At 40.3% G+C, this 23,787-nt stretch overlaps 1 protein-coding gene across 2 annotated transcripts; it reads left to right on the top strand.

Annotated features, from left to right (window-relative positions):
• The first annotated feature begins 220 nt into the window (after positions 1–220).
• Positions 221–22,481, top strand: LOC135748588 (membrane-spanning 4-domains subfamily A member 15-like). 2 transcript variants are annotated; one of them, XM_065266821.1, is made up of 8 exons: positions 221–328; positions 15,968–16,126; positions 16,547–16,726; positions 16,886–17,002; positions 17,095–17,151; positions 19,465–19,605; positions 20,152–20,288; positions 20,391–22,481. In XM_065266821.1, the coding sequence occupies exons 3-7, from the start codon at positions 16,571–16,573 to the stop codon at positions 20,281–20,283; spliced, it is 603 nt and encodes a 200-aa protein (XP_065122893.1). In that variant the 5' UTR covers positions 221–328; positions 15,968–16,126; positions 16,547–16,570; the 3' UTR covers positions 20,284–20,288; positions 20,391–22,481. The 2 variants fall into 2 exon arrangements, with proteins under 2 accessions (XP_065122893.1, XP_065122894.1); XM_065266822.1 differs by lacking the exon at positions 19,465–19,605.
• Positions 22,482–23,787: the final 1,306 nt, after the last annotated feature.

Genomic DNA, 23,787 nt, shown 5'->3' with positions numbered 1-23,787 from the left:
TAAATGTATATAATGTTATGTAGGCTATGTGATGATGTATGATTTAATATATGAACTAGACATGAATTTGCTAGTGTTCTGCTTACTCCATTATCTTTGTCCGCATCTCAGCTTTTGTTTGTAAAGTCACCTTTCACACAAAACCTTCAGCTGTCAATGACTTACTAAACCTTACCAAACCAGACTTACTAAACCACTGCTTTTTAACGCCCAAAGAACGGTTTGCAGTGGCGCAAGCTGTTATCTGGCCCTGTTTTGCACAATAGGGGCACCAGAGGGGTGGCCAACTTTAAGTTCGGGATGGCACTATACGTATACGCCCCTGCAGGTAATTAACTTTTGTGTTTGTTTTTGTTAATATGACATGGAATAAATATTTAATATTTTATTATCTTTGACTGCATTAACAGGAAAGTTTTTATTAAATTAAATATGATTGGTCTAAAAATATATCAGTTTAAAGTCTGCTCTAAATGCACTTCAACAAACATTTAGAAAATCAACTGTGTGGGCTACAATATTTCTACATTCCAAAATCCATTTAAAGGGATAGTTCACCCATGTTTGAATAAACAAATGATTGATAAGTGCAACCTGCCTGGCAAAATAAATTGTAAATGTTTTTTCATTTTAAAACTTGTCAAGTCCTTTAATTAAGCTTTATAAATATACTATAGGGGGTGTAGATTAGAAATAATGCAATTATTGAAAACAAAGATAGAGAAATGGCCACCGTTGCAGGTTGGATGGATTATATGGGAAGCCAATTCTGCCATGTTCATAAATAAATAAATACATAAATAAATATACAAGGAAATGTAAAAAAACAAAAATACAGAAATAAATAAATAAATATATATATACATGGAAATGTAAAAAAACAAAAATAAATGAGTATTTATACCTGTATTTCTTTATTTATGTATAATTGTATTTTTTCACACTATTGTTTATTTATTTATTCATTTATTTATACATTTATTTATTTTTACTTTTATTTATTTTCACATTTATTTATGTATAAATGTATTTACACGTATTTATTTATACATTTATATATTTCTATATATATTTATTTCCACATTTATTTATTTATACATTTATTTATTTATTCTTTTCTTCGTCTGTATGCTAATGAGGGGGGCGTGTTTTACCTCAGACTTAGCAATCGATCTCTGAGTGCCAGTGCTGAAGCTTTGAGGCCACAGTGACACCTGGTGGTGTGACAAAGCGAACGAAGTTGCACATGGAGTGAATGACTTGGAGATGTGCAGTATCCAAAACCTTATTTCAAGTTTTAAATCATTTTGTGTCACCATAACTGTGTATATATAGGGTCACTATACATAGCATATGCACTACATGGCCGTAAATCGCCATCCGATCGTGATTTCTAAAATGTCTTGGCACACATCAATATCAAAATGCACGTTATCAACAGATCTGATGACAGACCCTTGGAAGTGGACACTTTAATATGGAAACGCGTGAAATTATGCACTATTAATAACATTAAATGTAAATGCCCTGGATGGGTGCTGATCAGAGTTTGAGGCTCGCCCACCAGCAGCACAGAACACGGAGAGAAACCAGCACACGCAAGAATATTGATCAATGCCTCGTTTGAAACGCGGCTGCAAACACTTTACATTGGCGTTTGCTAATTTTGCAATGCACAACATGTGACAATTTGAATTCTTAATGCGCCTCTTAATCACAAGTCATCAAGTGGAATCAGCTGAGCGGGATTAAATCTAACAAAGGGTGATCGTGCAAACACAGCGAGACACGCATAACGCCATGCAGGTGATCCAAATCATGGCGAGGTGACGCGTGACTGAGCTGCTAAGAAAAGCAGACGATAGACTGAAAATGAAGTAATGATTATAAGATCCCATGGTACTGTTGCTGTGCAGAAGCATCATGTCCTTTCAAACCCTCGTCAGATTTTGAGTTTACTGATTTTTTTTTAATGAAACGTCCAAAAGACAACATTGACAGCAACAGAAACAAACCTTTCTATTGCGGTTATATTTCTCCATATAAATAGATTTTTAAACTTTATTTAGTGGTTTCCCGGACAGGGATTAGCTTAATCCAGGACTAGGCCTTAGTTTAATTAGGAAATATAACTAGTTTTAACAAGCATGCCTTACTAAAATCATTACTTGTGTGCATTTTGAGGCTAAACAAAGTGCACTGATGTATTGTAAGACATGTCAGTGCAAGTTGTTTTCAGTTTTGACAGCTCTTACATTTATTTTAGTCTAGGACTTGTCTAATCCCTGTCCGGGAAACGTCTTGGTTACGGATGTAACCCTCGTTCCCTGAAGGAGGGAACGGAGACGTCACGTCGTGACCGACGAATTGGGAACTCGCTTAGAGAGACCAATCTGCTTCGAATACTACTAAAACGCCAATGAACTTGGCATTGAGATATTTGCATAATGCTGGCGCCGCCCCGCCAGGTGCGTATATAAGCAGCAGGTGCAAATAGGGAAATTAGCTTCTTTTTCGCTGAGAAAGCCGGAAGTGTGACCGGCCGTAACAGCAGGTGGCAGCACCTGTGGCGACGGGACGTGACGTCTCCGTTCCCTCCTTCAGGGAACGAGGGTTACATCCGTAACCGAGACGTTCCCTTTCAGTCGGTCACTACGACGTCACGTCGTGACCGACGAATTGGGAATCCCTACCAAAACGCCACTAGGGGCTGACCTCTTCCAGTGTCTGCGTAAAAGCCCTCCGGTTCCACTTAAGGAGGAGGAGGTAGGTTTTAAGGCAGAAGGCCGGGCACTAGATGTTCCTTTAACCCCACAGAAGTGCCAGCGACTGGGAAGCGCCCTACCTGAGCGGGATAGGAACGCTGCGGAAGCCACCGCCCCTCTTAAGGGCTAATGGTGGGCGAAAGTCATCCGTAGTTGATGAATAAAGACAGCCTTGGCTGTGTAAGCAAAGCAGTGCTCTGCTGAGGGAAACGTGGGCTAGTAGGATTAACCCCACGGAAAATACTCACAAAGGAACCCGGTGGGACGCAATGTGGAGCCCGAGCCAGACACGTAGGTTCGCGAGGATACAGCTAGTGAAAGGCTGACAGCCAATGCTCCGCAACAAAGGCTGCCAAGGCAGCGGAGGAAGAACAATTCAAACCATTACGCATTTTTGTTCTGAAGGGCTTCCATACTGACACAGTTATGAAGCATCAGTTGGAGGCTGCAAGCCGACCTGCGAGACTGCTCTCCGTGCTCCCCCTGGTGAGGAAAGAACACGAGAGGATACAGGCTCGATACGAACACTGTAGAATCTAATGAACGTATTAGGTGTCGCCCAACCAGCAGCTCTACAGATGTCTGTTAGCGAGGAACCACGAGCTAAAGCCCAAGATGAGGCAACACTCCGTGTGGAGTGTGCTCTCAAATTAAGGGGCAAGGAATACCCTGAAGATTATAAGCCAGGGCGATAGTATCAACTATCCAATGAGACATCCTCTGCTTAGTGACAGCTTTCCCTTTCTGCTGGCCACCATAACAAACAAAGAGCTGGTCTGAGGTCCTGAGGCTTTGCGTGCGATCCACGTAGAGTCGCAGTGTGCGTACGGGGCACAACAAAGCCATGGTTGGGTCTGCGTCCTCCGGGGGCAGCACTTGCAAGCTCACCACTTGATCTCTGAAAGGAGTGGTGGGAACTTTGGGCACGTAGCCTGGTCTGGGCCTCAACGTTACACTCGAGGCAGCAGGACCAAACTGAAGGCACGAATCGTCAACAGAGAATGCATGTAAATCCCCTACTCTCTTCACTGAGGCCAATGCTAGCAGGGTCAGAGCTTTCATGATAAAAGCTTCAGACTCGCGGCTGCAAAAGCTCGAACGGGGGGGCCTGAAGGGCTTTCAGCACCATGGACAGGTCCCAAGGAGGAATAGAAGGAGGGCACGAGGGGTTTAGCCTACGAGCGCCTCTTAAAAATCTAATAACCAAATCATGCTGGCCAGCTGATCTGCCGTTGATAAGTGAGTGAGTGACGAGCAGAAATAGCGGCGATATCAACTTAAATGGCGAAGGGACAGCCTACCATCTAACCTATGTAGAAGATATAAAGCACAATGTTAATGGGCATTCTCTGGGGTCCTCGCGTTGCAAAGAGCACCGGGTGACGAAAAAGGTTTCATTAAGCGCGTAAGCCCGTCTTGTGGACGGTGCTCGAACCGCGTCGATGGTGTTAGATACCGTTTGCGATAAATCACCTAAACCTTGCGCGCGCTCACGACCATACATGGAGATCCCACAGGTCGGGGCGCGAGTGCCAATGTGCCCCTTCCTGAAGAAAGAAAGTCCTTCCTCAGGGGAATCCGCCAGGGAGGGCTGTCGCGAGGAGCATTAACTATGAAAACCAATTCCCAGTCGTCCAGTACGGACGATTATTAAAAAGGCTCTCCTCGTCCTGCCTGACTTCGCACAGAGTCTGCGCGATAAAGCTCACTGAAAGGAATGCGTATTTACGCATCCCCCGCGGCCAGCTGTGTGCCAACGTATCCACGCCGAGGCTGCCCTCGGTTAGTAAACAAAGTAGGCGACAGTGGGTATCGTCCGGCGACGCAAACAGATCCATCTACGCACGACCGAACTTCATCCAAATTAGCTGGACCGTCTGGGGGTGGAGTCGCCATTCGCCGGGGGCGCAGCTCGGGAAGCGCGTCCGCCGCTGTATTGAGCATACCCGGGATGTAAATGGCACGAAGGGACCTCAGATGCTTCTGACTCCAAAGGAGGAGATGACGAGCGAGATGCGACAGGTGACAAGAGCACAAAACCGCCTTAACGGTAAATAACGCAACAGTCGCAATGTTATCGGTGTCGGCTAATACATCCTTCCCTCGCATCTCCATAGCGGAGCGTACAAGTCCCAGATATACAGCGCACCGCTCGCGGCAGTTGGGGTGCTATGCACACCCCTGAGACTGCAAGCCCGTCATACGTGGCTGATCATCCCGTGCTGAGGGCATTGCACTACAGAATGCCAGGAGACCCCTCAGGGGCACATCTTCTATCGGAAATGCCGGGTCTACCACGGGGAAAAATTGAATTGACACGCAGGTGTAATGTTTACACGGTGTATGCCGGTGTGCCACGCTCTCCTCGAGACTCGATCGTAAGCCAACGCTGAAGCGGTCTCATATGAAGCAGCTCGGGCGGTGTCACAGCCGCAGCATGCTGTCATATGTCCAGGAGCTTCTGAAATTGTTTCAGAGGGACCGCGTACTTCCCTCAAATTAAACCGAGGCAAGTCAGAACTGACTGGTTGCGCGCTCTTGTAAAACACGCCAATTAGTCGATCGAGTCTTATTTCCATACTGAGAAAAAGGATCCTCTGCACCTGGCAAAGTTGCTCTTTCCCAGTCGACCTGAAGACAAAACGAGCGAGATGCCGAAGCATTAATTCTCTGTGTTCGCGCACGTCTGCCAAGAACGGGCTATTATAAGTCGACGTACATAAAAGCAGAATGCGAACAACGCTCTCTCTCTCTGATATTTTAATGCCGTGACTACATGGAGACACGGAGAGAGAGAGACAGCTCGAACGGTGTACTAGTATTAATATGCCCACCCCAGGACGCAGAGCGAAAAAACGGTCTAAAGCGAGGGGAGATGGACACATAAAGTACACGTCTTACAGGTCTAAGGCTGCAAACCGATCTGAATATTGAAATACTAGCCTCGGCGTTATCATCCAAAAAGGACACCTTCGTAGAGCCGGTGCGTAAATCAAATCGATCGTAGCCCGCCGCGTATTTTGAGTACTATGAGATAAAGGCTGGAAAAACCCTATCATCATCATCTCGGTAAGAGGGACCGGCTCGAACATCCTTCGCCAACAGGATATCGACTTTTGCACGCAGTACATGTGCATCGGACGCTTTCACCACAGTGAAACGAAAGCCCGAATTTGGGGTGTGCCGGATTCGTAACCGAGGCGGATCGTGCGTAAAACCCAACAAAACGGGCTGGGAACTGAAGCCAAGCACCCAGGTACCGTACGAGGAGAAATAACGACACTACCGAAGTACCCGCGGTGGGGCAGCGAAGCGAGACAGGTGGGACTGCCGGTGCGTCTGCTGTGACAGCATAAACATCTACAGTATGTGTGTGTGACACTGACCTGAGCCCGCTGAGGGTAACGGTCGTCTGGTCTCTTCTACGGAGAGCGCAGACTCCGATGAGGGTGCTGGTGGTCCAGTCTCCTCAGCGGAGCGCTCGGACTCCTCAGGTCACCCGCTGGCGATAGAGGAGAGGTAGGGGAGCTGGTGTGAACCCGCTCACGGCTCTCTCGATCCTCCGGAGACCTAGAGAGGGAAGAGGAATGCACTCTTATGTGTGGTTAAGTGGGTACCGGCCGAACAGCCGGTGGAACATATGCAAACCAAGGATTTTCCACCCGACCCTCTATCGGGGAAAGGAGCTCCATCTCCTGAAGAGTGATCCTCTGCCAATCCGGGTCGCCCTTCACTGGCCACTTAAACTCCCGAATTTCACGGGAAGCGGCTAAGCGGGCGGGGCGAGCTGCTGACGACCGGTTCCCCTGCGCTGCCGAGATGGGGTCCGAGGAGGGGAACGGAGGTGGTCGCCGCAGGACGCCGACGGCGAGAGGCAGACTGAGGAGCCGGCGTGGTGGACCAAGGGCAGCTCTCTTCCGCCGGGGCATGACCTAGGAGATCGCCTCAGTCTGCGCAGCGGAGCTGTACGACTCCCCTGGCTCGCCGAAGAGGCCGGTCTGTGAGACAGGAGCATTCAAGTTGTTCTCGTCTGCGTCCGTCATGTCAGCCAGACACAGCCAAAGGTGGCAATCTTGAACCACTGAGGTGGACATCGCACGACTGAAGGTCGCGGCCTCCCTCGTAAATCCTTGGTGAGCCTGCAGCAACGTTATTACGTGCAGGGCCGAAGCCGCCTCTCCGGCATGCCTGATGGGCAGCGTCCGTAACCGGACGACTGTCTACAAACACGGGAGGGAAGGGTTGGGTGGGCCCTCCAGGAACGCATCCCGCTCCACTGAAGGGGTCCCCGCCCTTAGCGGCTCCGTTGGTGAGGGAGGTGAGGGGTGAAAGCTGAACGGCCGGACGGCCGCAAATCACGTCAGCTCTTCGTGCCGTCGGGGAAGAAAGGCACAGGAGGAGAGGACCGAGAGGCCCGAGCAGCTCCGAAGTACCAATCATGTGGGCGGGACAGTTCGGGCGGAGAGGGGTTAACCTTTCCAACTCTACCGTCTCCGCCGCTCGAGCGGCCACGGCCGCCATCTCCGGAACGACTCTGCCTCGGAGGAAAAATGGACACCCCTCTGATGCTGCAGAAGTGACGGGACCAGAAGGAGGTCCAATGGATTCGGCAGACATCGTAGAACACGACTCTGCAGTCTCCACCGGAGCCTCAACCGGCTGAGGATGAGAAGGCCGGTAGGTGGAGGACGCATCCTCCGTCCTACTCAGCGTAGTGAAGCGAAGGGCGCCCTGCGAGCGCTTGACAGCCGCACCATGGCGGCGTCAGCACTGCAAAGGCGCGGACAGCGTTCCCATAGAAACGACAGTCGTCTCCGCAATCCAAGAGGGTTATGCTCTCACAGAGAGAACAGAAACTCTCCACGGACGCAGCCCCGGAGTGCTCGATGCCTGAGCACGAAGACAGCGCTCGTGACCGTCACTGGAACCCTTATACTTCTCGCATCCAAGATCGCACGGGCGAAAAGCTATCCTGAAAAGGACGCTGATCTCCGCATATACGAGAGAGTGGCTGCCTTTAACAAGGCACAAAGCTCTCTCGTATCACTCTTTTGGGGAAATTCAATCAGATGCTTAGTTAATGAGCGCACAGGAAGGCAACGCACACACTAAACTCAAAACAATAAACAGGTGTAGAGCCGTGGAATAAGCTAAGCGTCCGCTGTGATACTGCTAGTTCAACCAACTTCAGCAATCAAATCCCAACAGAGTAAAGTAGCTTCTCAGTAGCAGATACTGCCGGCTTTCGAAGCGATAAAAAGCTAATTTCCCTATTTGCACCTGCTGCTTATATACGCACATGGCGGGGCGGCGCCAGCATTATGCAAATATCTCAATGCCATGTTCATTGGCGTTTTAGTAGTATTCGAAGCAGATTGGTCTCTCTAAGCGAGTTCCCAATTCGTCGGTCACGACGTGACGTCGTAGTGACCGACTGAAAGGGAACCGCCCCTATATGCATCACCATATATAGCTTATGTCAAGACATAGCCTACAGAAAGCTGTCTCGTGGCATATAATATAATGCAAAGCCTATTTTTACAAGGCTACTGCATAGGAAATTGCCCTTCAACCCTGCTGAAAAAATCAATAAAACCATTACAGAAATTCCTAATGGTTTCCAATAAAAACAAAATCATGTTTAAAAGTCATTTTATTCATCTGAATCTGCAAATATGAATTTTGTTGTTGGTGTAGTTGTCTTCTTATGGCCACCACCACCCATCCATTCTGGCTCATGATGTACTTAAAATATGATGACAGCATCTAAAGAGGTAAAAAAAAACAAGTTATTACATTTTTAAAAAATGCTGCATTTTGGCCCATGTAAACAATTTTTTTTTTAATACACATCAGGGCAAGATCCGTGTTCTTTAATGGTCTGACTTGAAACATTGCATAGCCATCTGATGAAGGAAGAAAGCTGTTGTGTTCAATCAAGATCATCTACAGAGCATTCAGAAATTATTCAGACCCCTTTCACTTTTTATTTTTATGTTGTTGCGTGATACTGTAATTGTTTAGACATTAATAAGAATTCAGTAAAAACTGAATTTTAGAAACTTTTGCTAATGTATGAAAAATGAAAACTGAAATATCATATTTATATTATACATATTCAGACCCTTTGCAACAACATCTGCAATTTAGCTCAGTTGCCTCCATTTTTTCTTGATGGTTGCTGAGATGTTTCTACACATTAAAGGGTCCTGATGAACACGAAGATTTTTTGAGGAATGTCTGTAACCAAACTGACCAGAAGCACCATTGACTTACATAGTAGGATAAAAGAATACTATGGAAGTGAATGGTGCTTCTGATCGATTTGGTTACAAATGAATCCAATACTGAATGCTTAAGTGATATCGACCTTATATTTTCAACACCCCCAAATGAGATGCTTAACAAAACAAAAAATATTGACTGGTTGCTTTATGTGTAGATCTAACAGTCTCTTGTGCAGTCCCTTAACAATGAAAGCTTAGATGGATGCCAGAAGTAGCGTAGCCTTCAAGGCAGCTTCTGCAGTGAAGCAGTTCGAGCTCACCATTGGTCAGATGAGTAGCACAGATATGGTGAGATAGGAATGAGAATGTTTCGAGCATTTAAGTGACGTGTTTTCACGTATTGGTTATTCAATTGTTTTTCCTATTTTCTTACCATTGTCGCTTGGGATTGGGGTTAGAACAACTTTCTGTTTCATAAAATGACATCCTCACCCTAACCCAACTCTAACCCCAAGCAAGAACAGTTTAAATTTCTGACAAATAAACGTATAAACCAACTGTTCCTCACGCGAAAACAGTTTAAAAATCTGACGAAAACCACAAATCTAACCCCAATCCCAAGCGACGATGGTTTGAAAAAAGGAAAATATATTGAATAACCAATACGTGAAACTGGCACGAAAAAGAAAGTTGTGCCACGGACATGTGAAAACACGGAAACACATCACTTAAATGCTCGAAACATTTCGAGCTGATTTCAAAAACAGTCTCATTTCTATCTCACCATATCTGCGCTACTCATCTGACCAACGGTGAGCTCGAACTGCTTCACTGCAGAAGCTGCCTTGAAGGCTACGCTACTTCTGGCATCCATCTAAGCTTTCATTGTTAAGGGACTGCACAAGAGACTGTTAGATCTACACATAAAGCAACCAGTCAATATTTTTTGTTTTGTTAAGCATCTCATTTGGGGGTGTTGAAAATATAAGGTCGATATCACTTAAGCATTCAGTATTGGATTCATTTGTAACCAAATCGATCAGAAGCACCATTCACTTCCATAGTATTCTTTTATCCTACTATGTAAGTCAATGGTGCTTCTGGTCAGTTTGGTTACAGACATTCCTCAAAAAATCTTCGTGTTCATCAGGACCCTTTAATGTGTAGAAACATCTCAGCAACCATCAAGAAAAAATGGAGGCAACTGAGCTAAATTGCAGATGTTGTTGCAAAGGGTCTGAATATGTATAATATAAATATGATATTTCAGTTTTCATTTTTCATACATTAGCAAAAGTTTCTAAAATTCAGTTTTTACTGAATTCTTATTAATGTCTAAACAATTACAGTATCACGCAACAACATAAAAATAAAAAGTGAAAGGGGTCTGAATAATTTCTGAATGCTCTGTAGATGATCTTGATTGAACACAACAGCTTTCTTCCTTCATCAGATGGCTATGCAATGTTTCAAGTCAGACCATTAAAGAACACGGATCTTGCCCTGATGTGTATTAAAAAAAAAATTGTTTACATGGGCCAAAATGCAGCATTTTTTAAAAATGTAATAACTTGTTTTTTTTTACCTCTTTAGATGCTGTCATCATATTTTAAGTACATCATGAGCCAGAATGGATGGATGGTGGTGGCCATAAGAAGACAACTACACCAACAACAAAATTCATATTTGCAGATTCAGATGAATAAAATGACTTTTAAACATGATTTTGTTTTTATTGGAAACCATTAGGAATTTCTGTAATGGTTTTATTGTTTTTTTCAGCAGGGTTGAAGGGCAATTTCCTATGCAGTAGCCTTGTAAAAATAGGCTTTGCATTATATTATATGCCACGAGACAGCTTTCTGTAGGCTATGTCTTGACATAAGCTATATATGGTGATGCATATAGGGGCGGTTTCCCGGACAGGGATTAGACAAGTCCTAGACTAAAATAAATGTAAGAGCTGTCAAAACTGAAAACAACTTGCACTGACATGTCTTACAATACATCAGTGCACTTTGTTTAGCCTCAAAATGCACACAAGTAATGATTTTAGTAAGGCATGCTTGTTAAAACTAGTTATATTTCCTAATTAAACTAAGGCCTAGTCCTGGATTAAGCTAATCCCTGTCCGGGAAACCACTAAATAAAGTTTAAAAATCTATTTATATGGAGAAATATAACCGCAATAGAAAGGTTTGTTTCTGTTGCTGTCAATGTTGTCTTTTGGACGTTTCATTAAATAAAAAAAATCAGTAAACTCAAAATCTGACGAGGGTTTGAAAGGACATGATGCTTCTGCACAGCAACAGTACCATGGGATCTTATAATCATTACTTCATTTTCAGTCTATCGTCTGCTTTTCTTAGCAGCTCAGTCACCCGTCACCTCGCCATGATTTGGATCACCTGCATGGCGTTATGCGTGTCTCGCTGTGTTTGCACGATCACCCTTTGTTAGATTTAATCCCGCTCAGCTGATTCCACTTGATGACTTGTGATTAAGAGGCGCATTAAGCATTCAAATTGTCACATGTTGTGCATTGCAAAATTAGCAAACGCCAATGTAAAGTGTTTGCAGCCGCGTTTCAAACGAGGCATTGATCAATATTCTTGCGTGTGCTGGTTTCTCTCCATGTTCTGTGCTGCTGGTGGGCGAGCCTCAAACTCTGATCAGCCCCCATCCAGGGCATTTACATTAAATGTTATTAATAGTGCATAATTTCAAGCGTTTCCATATTAAAGTGTCCACTTCCAAGGGTCTGTCATCAGATCTGTTGATAACGTGCATTTTGATATTGATGTGTGCCAAGACATTTTAGAAATCATGACCGGATGGCGATTTACGGCCATGTAGTGCATGCTATGTATATTGACCCTATATATACACAGTTATGGTGACACAAAATGATTTAAAACTTGAAATAAGGTTTTGGATATTGCACATCTCCAAGTCATTCACTCCATGTGCAACTTCCAGTGGCGAAGCTACGGGTGGGCCTGGCCGGGCCTGGGCCCGCCCACTTTGAGTTGTGGCCCACCCAATCAGAAGGCCATTTTCCAGAGAAATGTGTAAATAATTTAACAAAAATAAATACTAGTACTACGAATATACGTCTTATCACACTATAATTTCATATATGTAATACAATTATAAATATAATTAAAATATAAAATTTAAGTGCAAGTTAGTTTCGCAGTTTTCTTTTACCCTATTGGTGCACACGCTTGTCAACATGAAAAGTTGAATATGATTCGTCAGTCATTGTTAGTTCCGCCTACGCGCGATTGAACTGAATTTGAAAACAGCGAGTCGCAAATATCAAGTTTAACAACCTTTCCACGATGACATCTGCTTATGCCTGTTTACTTTTGGAGACGGAGACTATTACATCACTCATGGAAATGTTGGATTACTGAGGACATCTTTTCAAACGTCAACAAAATGAAACAAGCACGTATTACGTTGATAATGACTTCATGCTGTGTTGAAAGACTGTTCATCACCACATATTGTATAAAAAACCTATAACGTTACACTCATCGATGATAAATGCTCGTCTGAGAAATGTATTTCTGCTTTTCTTTGCGCGAAGGGACATTATGATCATATTGGACTTTGTTATTATGAACCAGAAGCCCCGTCTCAGACTACAGGACATGTAATGGTGAGTTTAGACATTTTCTTAATGTTTATAGTGGTGTCATTATAATTTACAGTTTATAGTCAGGAGTATTACTCCAATCAACTATTTAGGGGGCTGTATGATTTAATGTTGTTGGAATATTTACACTTAAATGACAACACATGCAATTTTGTATTGCGCCATGTTGTTTGATGGCCATTGTCTCATTAAATAACAATCTTTCGAACGAGTTCTTTAGTAAAATCACTACCTGTTGAATCTGTCGTAGCCTATGACGCTTTCACGTCATGCATTTTGCTGAGGAGGAATGACATATTGTTCGGATCTACGTTCACGCAACGTAAATAACGTAAAAACTAATTCCGTTACTAATTCAGTTTAGGTTGAGTTCTGTGTTTTCAAGTGGATTAATAATTTGGTGGGGCACTGCTCATAGACTGTATAAAAAAGGCACAGCCCCACCTGCCCATATACTGCAGACAAGCTGGTTGGTTATTTAAGTTGTTTAATAATTTCCCCTTGAAACATTGTGCTGCATGCATGGCATTAAGGTAACTTGGCTTAGGTAGCGTGCACCAAAGCTTTTAAACCTGGCTGAAAACGCCTGGAAGACGCCAAATGCCAGCTGTTTTTTCAGCCAAGCGCTTTGGTTGCTGTGATACTTGAGCTGTGAGCCGGTTGGTTGTTGTGATATTAGTCCCGCCCTTTCACCCACTGTGATTGCATGGCTGTGTGAGAACTTACATTGACAAGCTAAGCTTTTCATCCAGAGTTGAATATTTTTAGACCACAGCGCGGAAAAAATGGACAGCTGCTGGCTGTTTTGAAAAAAGCCGCACTTACATTGGGGAAAAAAATATACGCCAGCCATGGGCGTAAACACTCCCAATTTATGTACATTCTATGCTTTGCCCACCCTGTTTTATAAAGGCCCACCCACTTGAACATTTCTGGCTTCGCCACTGGCAACTTCGTTCGCTTTGTCACATCACCAGGTGTCACTGTGGCCTCAAAGCTTCAGCACTGGCACTCAGAGATCGATTGCTAAGTCTGAGGTAAAACACGCCCCCCTCATTAGCATACAGACGAAGAAAAGAATAAATAAATAAATGTATAAATAAATAAATGTGGAAATAAATATATATAGAAATATATAAATGTATAAATAAATACGTGTAGACATAAATACATTTATACATAAATAAATGTGAAAATAAATAAAAGTAAAAATAAATAAATGTATAAATAAATGAATAAATAAATAAATGAATAAATAAATAAATAATAGTGTGAAAAAATACAACTATACATAAATAAAGAAATACAGGTATAAATACTCATTTATTTTTGTTTTTTTACATTTCCATGTATATATAGTTATTTATTTATTTCTGTATTTTTGTTTTTTTTACATTTCCTTGTATATTTATTTATGTATTTATTTATTTATGAATATGGCAGAATTGGCTTCCCATACTCTCCCTGTAGAGCACGCCAAATATGTTTACTAATTTAATCTATCCAACTTATTTGTAAGTGTGAACTCGTGAAACTTAATAAATGGAAATATTCAACACAAGAACCCTTTACCCACGCCATTGGTGTTCCGTTATTGGCTGGGTGGCTCTTTACGTCACTAAAAAGATGTACCACACTAAAAAAAACACTTTCCCTACTTGCAACGGACACATTTCCTGTTTTTTAACACCTTTTAATACATAGACTAAGTGTTTTCCATAACAACAGCTACTGATGCTGCATCACTCGTCAATTTGTTTTCTACCTTTTAGTTTCCACCAATTAGTGATTAGCAATTAGGTTCGCTTTATTTGATGCAAAGTGTAAGTTGTTTTGTGTATAAATGCATCATGAATCTCCCATATTCTCCCATAATGGCAATTCAATGTGATAAATATACATGTGTGTGTGTGTGTCTACGTGCGGTAAATGTTGTGCTACCCACAAATTAAGTGGAAAGAAAATATGTGTTAACTCCATAATGCTGTTGTTTTAACAGTACTACAGGCTACACCAAACCAAACTCCTGTTTTGTTTTCACCTTGTATTCTTATTATAAAGTGTCTAAATATTTTTAGAGACACTGTAAAAGCAGAAACAAAACAGTGTTTAGAGTATATTACATAAGGATCTCTTGTCAAAAAAAAAACAGTTCTGTGTGCGATATACATCCCACCATTAAGCTAGGTCTACAATCTGATGCTGATGAATGCAGACTATGAGGTTAGTTCACGTTGGATGTGTATGCAATTTAAAAAATTGCAGCATGAGATTAAAACAATTTGGTTATCCAATTCAATTCAACCTACTATTTTAAGTTTTGACGTGTGATAAGTTGACATAACTTAAAAAACAAGTTTAAATTGTTTAACTTAATTTGTTAAGTTAAAGTAACATGAAAAGCATTGAGTCAAAAAGGACAACCCCAGCCCCATGGGTTGTAATTTAACCTATGCTGGGTTGTTTTAACCCATTGTTTAACCATCTAGGTTAATTTTACCCAACAGCTGGGCTCGTCCCTTTCTGACCCAATGGCAGGTTGAAAATAAATAACCCAGCACTTTTTAGAGTGTAGCATATACATATCGTACAATATAAACATATTGAACAGTGAGTGATTGGAGACTTGCTATTGGCTGTTGTATTTGAATAAATAATGAGGTGAGTCTTAGAAAGGATTGAGTGCTGCCATGTTGATTCAAACCGAGGCTGTGCAGGAGGAACCTTTTCACAGTGCTGCCCACAAAAGCATAGCAAGAGATGTCAAATGTACCACGGATAGGTTTTATGGTAAACTGACATATACAGTACCTGAGTGATCTGAAACAGACATTCCACTGTAGTTCTTTAACAAAACATTACAAACTCTTCACATTGTAAGCTCACCGAACACAGAGCTTTTAACATAATTCATTATATGGAGTAGTATATTAAATAATCCCTATAGCCTGTGATTCTTATTCAAAGAGGCTCTAGCATACAGCTGGACAATTATTAGTTAGCCATAACTTAGGTTAGATCAGTTTTGGCTTTGGCTAACTGTGTAAATAAAATTGAATAAAATCATTCCATCTTTAAAGTGCCATTATTTTACTGTTAAAAAAAGAAAACATATGCTTTTGCATAACAAAGAACATCAGTGTAATTATAAATCATGTTAAAAATTTATAAATCAAGAAAGATACAAACATAAAAACAGTTTAAACAGATGTAGTAGACTCTACAAAATGCTATAAGACTAGACACCCAACAGATTGTATATCGTTGAGAAAGAAAAGCAAAAAAATTTCACACTCTCGTTTTTCCTTCAGCCTTGTGGCTTTGAATAAGATGAAACACATCAACAGAAACTTCCTGTATATTACATTTGTCAAGCTCCTTCTCAGTGGTTTTTCACTTGAGTCCATAAACTACACACGCAAAGACACATTGTAACAGCAAAGAGGCAACAACAACAAATCTCATTTCAGGTAAAATATTTAAAGCTTCAGTTACATTAAAACGGCATTTGTGTTTATATGTCAAGTTTGAGGCATTAATTTAAAAAATCTTCTTAATTATTATATTTTAAACCAATTACTGTTTTAAATATCTATTAATAAGCATATTAATATTTATTTATTTAATACATTTATTTAATATTTTAAATCTGTTCAGTTCACATTTATAAACAAACTAATATTTTTAATATTAAAAATATTAGTTTGTTTATAAATGTTAACTGAACAGATTGAAAATATTTTTATGGTTCTACCCGAACTGCAGTATAAGCACATACTGTAAAATGGTTAAAATTGCATAAATGCTTTTTGTTCATTATCATTATCTGCTTTGTCTTGTTGAAAATTGACATGAAGATTTCATTAGATTTTTTCTCTGTTTCTTTACAGGTAACATCCAAAACCTTTGCTAGAATGTCCAGCCAGGTGATCTCAGTTGACAACGCTACAGTCGTCATCCAAGTAAATCCACAGATAGGCCAAGAAAGTGCTGCAGGACAAGATAAGAGAAGAACTTATTACAATACACCCCTTCAAAGATTTCTTGTAGGACAACCAAAGGCACTGGGGGTAATGTACTTTTCTTAGTAAGATGATAAAGACAGTTATAAATTATGTGCACATAATGTTTTATCTCAACATATTAAAACTTTAGTTTTATGTACAGTATATACCATATGTCAGCTGTGGGATGTTTATAATAAAAACACTCATATCTACTCTTTATAGACCGTGCAGATTATGATTGGAGTGGTGACCCTGCTGACTGGTATTGTGCTCGGCATTAATGTCCCACACTTCCTTTTAACTGTCATCAGTGGCATAAACTTCTGGGGATCCATCATTGTACGTTTAATTTCAATGTTTCGCTTTATTGCTTACTTGTTACTTTAATTTTCATTATTATCGTTTAATATTTTCTCTTGGTTTTTTTTCAGTACATTATTACTGGATCTCTGTCTGTTGCTGCAGAAAACAAACTTCAATCCTGTGTGGTTTGTACTAAACATTTCAACTCAGTTTTTTTTTTTTTTTGTGATGTTTATGATTTATTCACCAACACATCCTCATCCCATGGCGTCAATATTTGACGCCACTTGACCATGCGTCAATATGTTACGCGGAGGGTATACCCTTCGCGTCATTTTTTGACGAACTGGGCAGGGGCGGATCTACCGGGGTGGCACGGGGTGGCAGTTGCCACCCTAAATAAAAGCATTGCCACCCCATATGCCACCCCAGCGCGGGTATCCTAATATATATAATATATACCCGAGAAGGCTCTTTTAACCAGAAAGGCAATGTAGTTTTTCTCTGTGTGTGTTTGGGGTGGGAGACACATATCTGACGATGATTGGTGTGTGTGTGTCTTAGACGGGGTGGGACAACCACATAGCTGATGGTGATTGGCTTAATTTCCATCGTTAGCCAACCAGAGGCAGCAGAGTTCATACACAAGCATGCAGTCAGTCCGAGCAGAAAGTCTTTTACAGTGTAAAAAAGCCCGCACAGTTTGCCAACTTGGTGACTTGGTCGCTAGATTAAGAAACTTTTTAGACCCCTTTAGCGACTTTATTAAAAAAGCGACTAGGACAAATCTAGCGATCTTTTCTGGCGTGGTTGGAGACTTTTGGAAACTGCCGTGAAAGGATGCATCGCCCCATCCAAGGCACTCACATGCAGCCCGGCTCTCGCGCTGCAGTCCATCCGTGATCCGAGTCGCACAAACCCGCAACAACAGAGCGATGGCGAATACAACGAGCTCAAAACAAAGGTAGCGGACGCAAACACAAAGTATAAAAAGCACAAACGTTACTTTTCCATCGTTGAGGTGAAAGGCAAGAATGATTATGGACGTGCAACTTATGCCCATGAAGAAAGAGTCTCTTCACGTCTGTAGCGAGGAATTCTGATCTAATAAAGCACCTCACATCATCACATGCTGCCAAAACAAATTCTCTTTAGTGTCTTAAAGTGGTTAAGTTGAGCATCACATCAGCAAATCAGAGTACTAAATACGGTCATATTTATAGATAAATGTTGCATCAGGATAAAAATACAAAAATTAAACTGATGTTAAATATTGCACGAGGTAGTTGCTTGGTAGTTAAAACAACTGAACTGCAGGTTTGTGTAAGCAGTAAATATATTTTAATCAGTTCTTTCTAGAGTTAGCCCGTCATGTCTTATTAGCTACTGCAGCCATCAAAATATTCCATACGTGCATATGAAATCGCTCGTTATGATATAGTCTGATGTTTTTATTTGTCTTCGTTAAGGAGACAAAACTATTCAGTGTTGTGTATGTTTAGAAAGCTTGAAAGACAACTTAATGCGGCATTTTCCAGGATATTATGAAAAGAAAGGCTGATATCCATTCTTTTTACCAAAAATAATAGAAAAATCAAATACTATGGGAGTGGAAGGTACAAATAAAACAGAAAAATATGTTGTGGAAGGGAGAGGAGTAGATGAAGTCATGAAGGAAAGAAACATATGGATGGCAAAGAGCTAAAAAGAAGTGAAAAGACAGAAATCCATCATCAAGTGAGTGAAAGGATTAAAGAAGAGGGTTATGAGAGAAAGAGATGTTTGCCTTTCAAATATGTTTTACATGAATATAAACTAGGCAATCCTATTTTATTTATATAACTGTCTTTATACCATTATGTTCAACCAGTCAGTGTTTTTAGATATTGATAAGCTGTATGTATTAACTTAGTATTAAGACAAAGGGTGCTACAGAGATGCTAAAGGTAGCTGCTTGGGTACTTACTTATAGGAACATTTGTTGCTGCGTTTATTAATGTTATAAAAATTTGAGGTCCAGTGTTCACCGAATATAGTATAAACAGTATATAATTTCTTGAATCCACGACAACCATGCAAGGACGCTTACTTCATTGCCACCCCTTGTAGTTCTCATGCCACCCCCTTGCCACCCCATAAAAATTTTTCTAGATCCGCCCCTGGAACTGGGGACTTCAATACTATTAGGTACGCGAAATTAAACAGTTGTCGCCTGACATTGGGGTTAGGGATAGGTTTGGGTAGGGATGTCATTATGTAAATCTAACCCTAAACCGACGCGAAAATGGTAAGAAAATGGTAAGAAAATAGGAAAGAGAATGCAACGGACTCAATAGTATTGAAGTCCCCAGTTCGTCAAAAAATGACGCGAAGGGGGGGGGGGTGCTACAACTATTAGGTTATAGCAAGATTTTTACAAAATAAAAAACATTTTTTTATAATAATGAATGTTTAATTTGCTTTTAAGTTCTTTCAAGAAAATGCACTTTTCTCTGTAGGTAAAAGGGTCACTTGGAATGAATGTGGTCAGTACCATAACCGCAGGTGTAGCTATTATTCTGATGTCCATGCAACTTCATTTTTTGCAATATTGTCGAGATTACAGACATTATGATTCGGATTCATGTTTCAACATTCAGGTAATAACTTTTACTACCTTAAGATATTTTTTGTTTTTGTTTTTATTCTTAGTTTTATTGCAAGTAAATCAGAGCTCTCAGAACTGGGGTCAGTTTACTGGACAGGGTTTAGATTAAACCAGGACTAAGGCCATAGTTATATTAGGACATTTAAGTACAGTAGTTTTTACAAACATACCTTACAAAAAATATTAATGCATTTTGAGAAAACAAAACAATGGTACTGATGATACATAATATATAGTGCAAGCAGTTTTCTGTTAAGATAGATCAAAAAATCTTTTTATTGGTCTAGACTAAAGCCCTGTTTGGGAAATGATATTTTAAGGAATGTTTGAAACCAAACCGAGCATGACCCCCATTCACTTCCATAGTTTTCTTTTTCCTACTATGGAAGTCAATGGGGCTCATGGTTGGTTTGGTTGCAAACATTCCTCATCAGAACAAAAAAATGTATACAGGTTTGTAACAACATGAGAGTGAGTAAATAAAGACAGATTTTTTTTTTTTTTTGGTGAAATATCCCTTTAATATTTTTTACTGTAGGTTTTAGGTGGTGGGATCCTTGCAATGTTGCTGTTGTTCTCCATCCTTCAGTTCATCCTCTCCATCACCATCTCAGGTTTTGCCTGCAAAGCCACCTGTGATACAAACTATTCAGTGGCCACCTTTCATTAAACCAGGTAAATAATTGATTAGTCTTGATGTAATAGCTACAGAGTAACCCCAGGGTCTCAAGCTCTAACAACCAATAATTTTATGAACTTGAACATTTCTCTTTGCAGAGGGTTTCAGAGAAAGAAACATTAATACCAAGAAGAAATTGAAAGAGAGGAAAGAAATCACTTAAGATTACATTGTGGTAAAAAAGGTCAGAGGCCTTTTCTAAAGATGATAATAGTTAACAAAGTTAAAATTGCTAATGTTGAATTTTAGTGGACTAATAAATATAATTACCCATGGAGTTCCAAAACTTAATTTCTAGAATTCATTTCACATCATGTATTATCATGTTTTTGTGTTCTTGTTGTTCACTCATTCTTGAGAGTCGGGACAAAACATTTCCTACATAGAAAAGTATATTTACGTAAAAAAAAAAAATGAATTGTATGATAAATAAAAGACATCAATTCAAATATAATGGTACTTTGTAAATCATTGTTAATAATTTTATATATCTTTCAGTTGTAATTGAATATGTCAAACATTTATTTATGTTGATCTGTAGTTAGAAAGTATATGAGGAGTTAAGATACAAAACCCTAAATGCATCTCACATGTTTTCTTGTAAATTAGCATATTTTATGTTTAGTTTCAGTCAATTCACTTTAATGCCATTGAAAAGGTTAATAGTCAGTAATTGAAGTGCCTTATTTTCACAATGTCACTTTTGTCTTTAGCTGCAAAATCCTCCAAAACGTCCACTTCCATGTCTTTGGACAAGCCAATTGCAAAATCACTAAAGATGCAACCTTGAAACATTGCAAATGATGAAAGTCAGTGCAAAAATAAAGAAACTGAACCACACATTAGGTTGTGCTGTGGTCCATGTGACTGCTAAATACAGGTTGTAATCTGGCATATATTAGGAACATACATGATTTCCAAGATATTTTATGGTTTTATTCAAACACAAGTCTACATTTGTGTCTGATTTACATTTGTAACCTTGTATAATTTGCATAAAGAAATAGAAACCATTACAGAAATGTTTTTATTAAACATGGATTCCATAACATTAGAACATTAGAAATTGGCTGTTTGTTTGTTTGTTCTTAGCGCAATTCCAGCATCCATATATTCCAGCATCCTGGATATTCCTAGTCTAAGCAGAGAAGTTCTGGCAAAGCACTTTAATGTGGACCTATAGCAACTTATTATTGAATTGAAGGCCGTAGCCAGGATTTTTCTTTCTTCTGAAAGAAAGATGCTCTGCCTTTCTTCGAGTACTGGTTTCTGCATTCATATAATGCTGGGTCATTGGCTGCAAAGCTTGAGCCTTTGGACACAGTGAGAGACTAGATCAGACTTGCCACATATATTTGTAGAGACTCTTTCTTCATGGGCATTACATAATGTGTAAGTTGCACGTTACATAAAATTCCTGCCTTTCACCTCAACAATGGAAAAGTAGTGCTTATTATACTTTGTGTCTGCGACCGCTACCTTTGAGCTCGTAGTACTTGCCATCACTCTGTTGTTGAGGGTGTGTGTGACTCGGACTGACTGCAGCGCGAGGACCGGGCTGCCTGGAGTGGCTAGCAGCAGCACCCGCTGCTCGTTGAGAAGAGAGAAAAATGCATGCTTTCACCTCAGTCTCCAAAAGTCTCCAGGCACACCAGAAAAGATTGCTAGATTTGTCCCATTTGTTTTTTTAAATGAAGTCGCTAAAGGGGTCTAGAAAGTTGGTAAATCCAGCGACAATGTTAGCAACACTGCTCTGACTTTTTTTACACTGTTTAAACTGCTCGGACTGAAAATCTAGTTTGACCTGTACCAAGTGATACTAAAGAACACCTGGTCAAACTAGATTTTGGGAGTTTTCTCAAGGGGTGTATAAAAGGTGGCCTGGCTAAATGTTCTGGGAGCCATTCTGTACCCAGAAGCTTCCACAATCTGTGTGTATTCAAACCTTATGGAGGCATTCTGTAACCAGGAGCTCCCACACTTTGTGTGTGTATTAAAACATCATGGAAGAAATATTCCTAGACCACTTTGTATGTCTTTAATTGCCAGGTATGCTTTGTATTTTGTGAAATGTTCATTTTTCTATGCTGATCTTTTAGTGAATGTTTTGATAATTTTTTGATGGATTTGAATTACCAAATTATTGATTTAAGTGTAACCTGCCTGGCAAAATAAATTGTTAATCTTTATTGATTTCAAAACTTGTCATATCTTTTATTATATTTTCAGGGTTTAAGATAAATATACTGGAGGGGGCATAGATTAGGAGAATTGCCTCTATTGAAATATTACTGGAGTAATTACCTCCCCGTTTAAGGTTGGATGGAGAATTGCCTCAACCTAAACATAGATGGATCCTCTTATTTTCAATGTGTTTTGGAGAAACCTCTAACTGTAACTTAAGTTAGAAGGAGAATGCCTCTATGCCCAGCTGTATGGAACTGCCTTAGCACCTTCAGAATTACGCTTTATTCCCTATGTGAATATAATTCATTCTAAATAAATATAATAATAATTTTATAAATTATGATCAGCATCAGAATAGTATTTGTAACAAATAAATTGGAGTCAGATTATAATTTAACCACAGAGGTCAAAGAAACAAATTAAATAAATGGAATTATTCTTCTAGAAGCGCTACGGACGGAAAGAACACGTGATCCCTTCACCACGCCATTGGATTCCGACGTTGGGCCAATTGGGTGGCGTCTTACAGAACCTATGTATTCTTTATCTTTCCTTTTAAACTTTATACATACTACTGTAACAAGTTTTTTTCATACGAAATATTTATTGTTTTGATATAACATCACATCCTACATTTTTCTGTACACTCATAACTGACTTCAAGAATTTGACAACATCAGGAAAAATATTCAGATCATCCACCACCTGTCCTTTTGTTTGATACAGAAAGTCATTAAATTCTTCCGCAGTATACAAATCTCCAGGTGATTGACTCAACTCGAAACTTCTGAATAACTACTGAATAAGTTACTATCACATCTTGATTCATCAACACGTACATCATCATCATTCTCAATAAACTGTAAACCGCTTCCACTTGCCTTTTCAACTTCCGTATCATTACCATCATATAACGCCCTGACCAGCACCTTCCGAAACAAGCACTTTCGGAAAAAAAGAGTCACTTACCTCTGATATTAACATTGACTTCTTGTCTGTCCTTCTGAAAGCTGTTTGTTCCAACCCTATCTCACGGCGAATTCGTAATAATTCAAACGATTTAACCAAGTGGCTAAATCGTATGAAATCATACGAGCTGGCTCGTACGAAATCGTACGATTAGTTCATCGCATTTAACACAGCCCTGTGTTGCAGGGATTTCGTGCTAATTAATACGAATAGATTAAATCGTACTATACCATACGATTTTGTTCATCGCATTCAAGAAGCGTGACCCGTAGCCAGAAAAAACCTCTGGGTGTGCATCTGAAAATCTGCGTGTGTCACAGGCAAGATAAGCAGAAACGC

This window comes from Paramisgurnus dabryanus, chromosome 5 (assembly GCF_030506205.2).
Source record: "Paramisgurnus dabryanus chromosome 5, PD_genome_1.1, whole genome shotgun sequence".
NCBI classification, from domain to species: domain Eukaryota; kingdom Metazoa; phylum Chordata; class Actinopteri; order Cypriniformes; family Cobitidae; genus Paramisgurnus; species Paramisgurnus dabryanus.
This window is presented reverse-complemented; position numbering and strand designations above follow the sequence as displayed.

Bases quoted from the DNA above. Each gene is read 5' to 3' on its own strand.
- LOC135748588 (XM_065266821.1), top strand. From the start codon at position 16,571: ATGTCCAGCCAGGTGATCTCAGTTGACAACGCTACAGTCGTCATCCAA. The intron at 16,727-16,885 runs GTAATGTACTTT...TACTCTTTATAG, and splicing joins GACAACCAAAGGCACTGGGG to ACCGTGCAGATTATGATTGG. The intron at 17,152-19,464 runs GTTTGTACTAAA...TTTTCTCTGTAG, and splicing joins ACAAACTTCAATCCTGTGTG to GTAAAAGGGTCACTTGGAAT.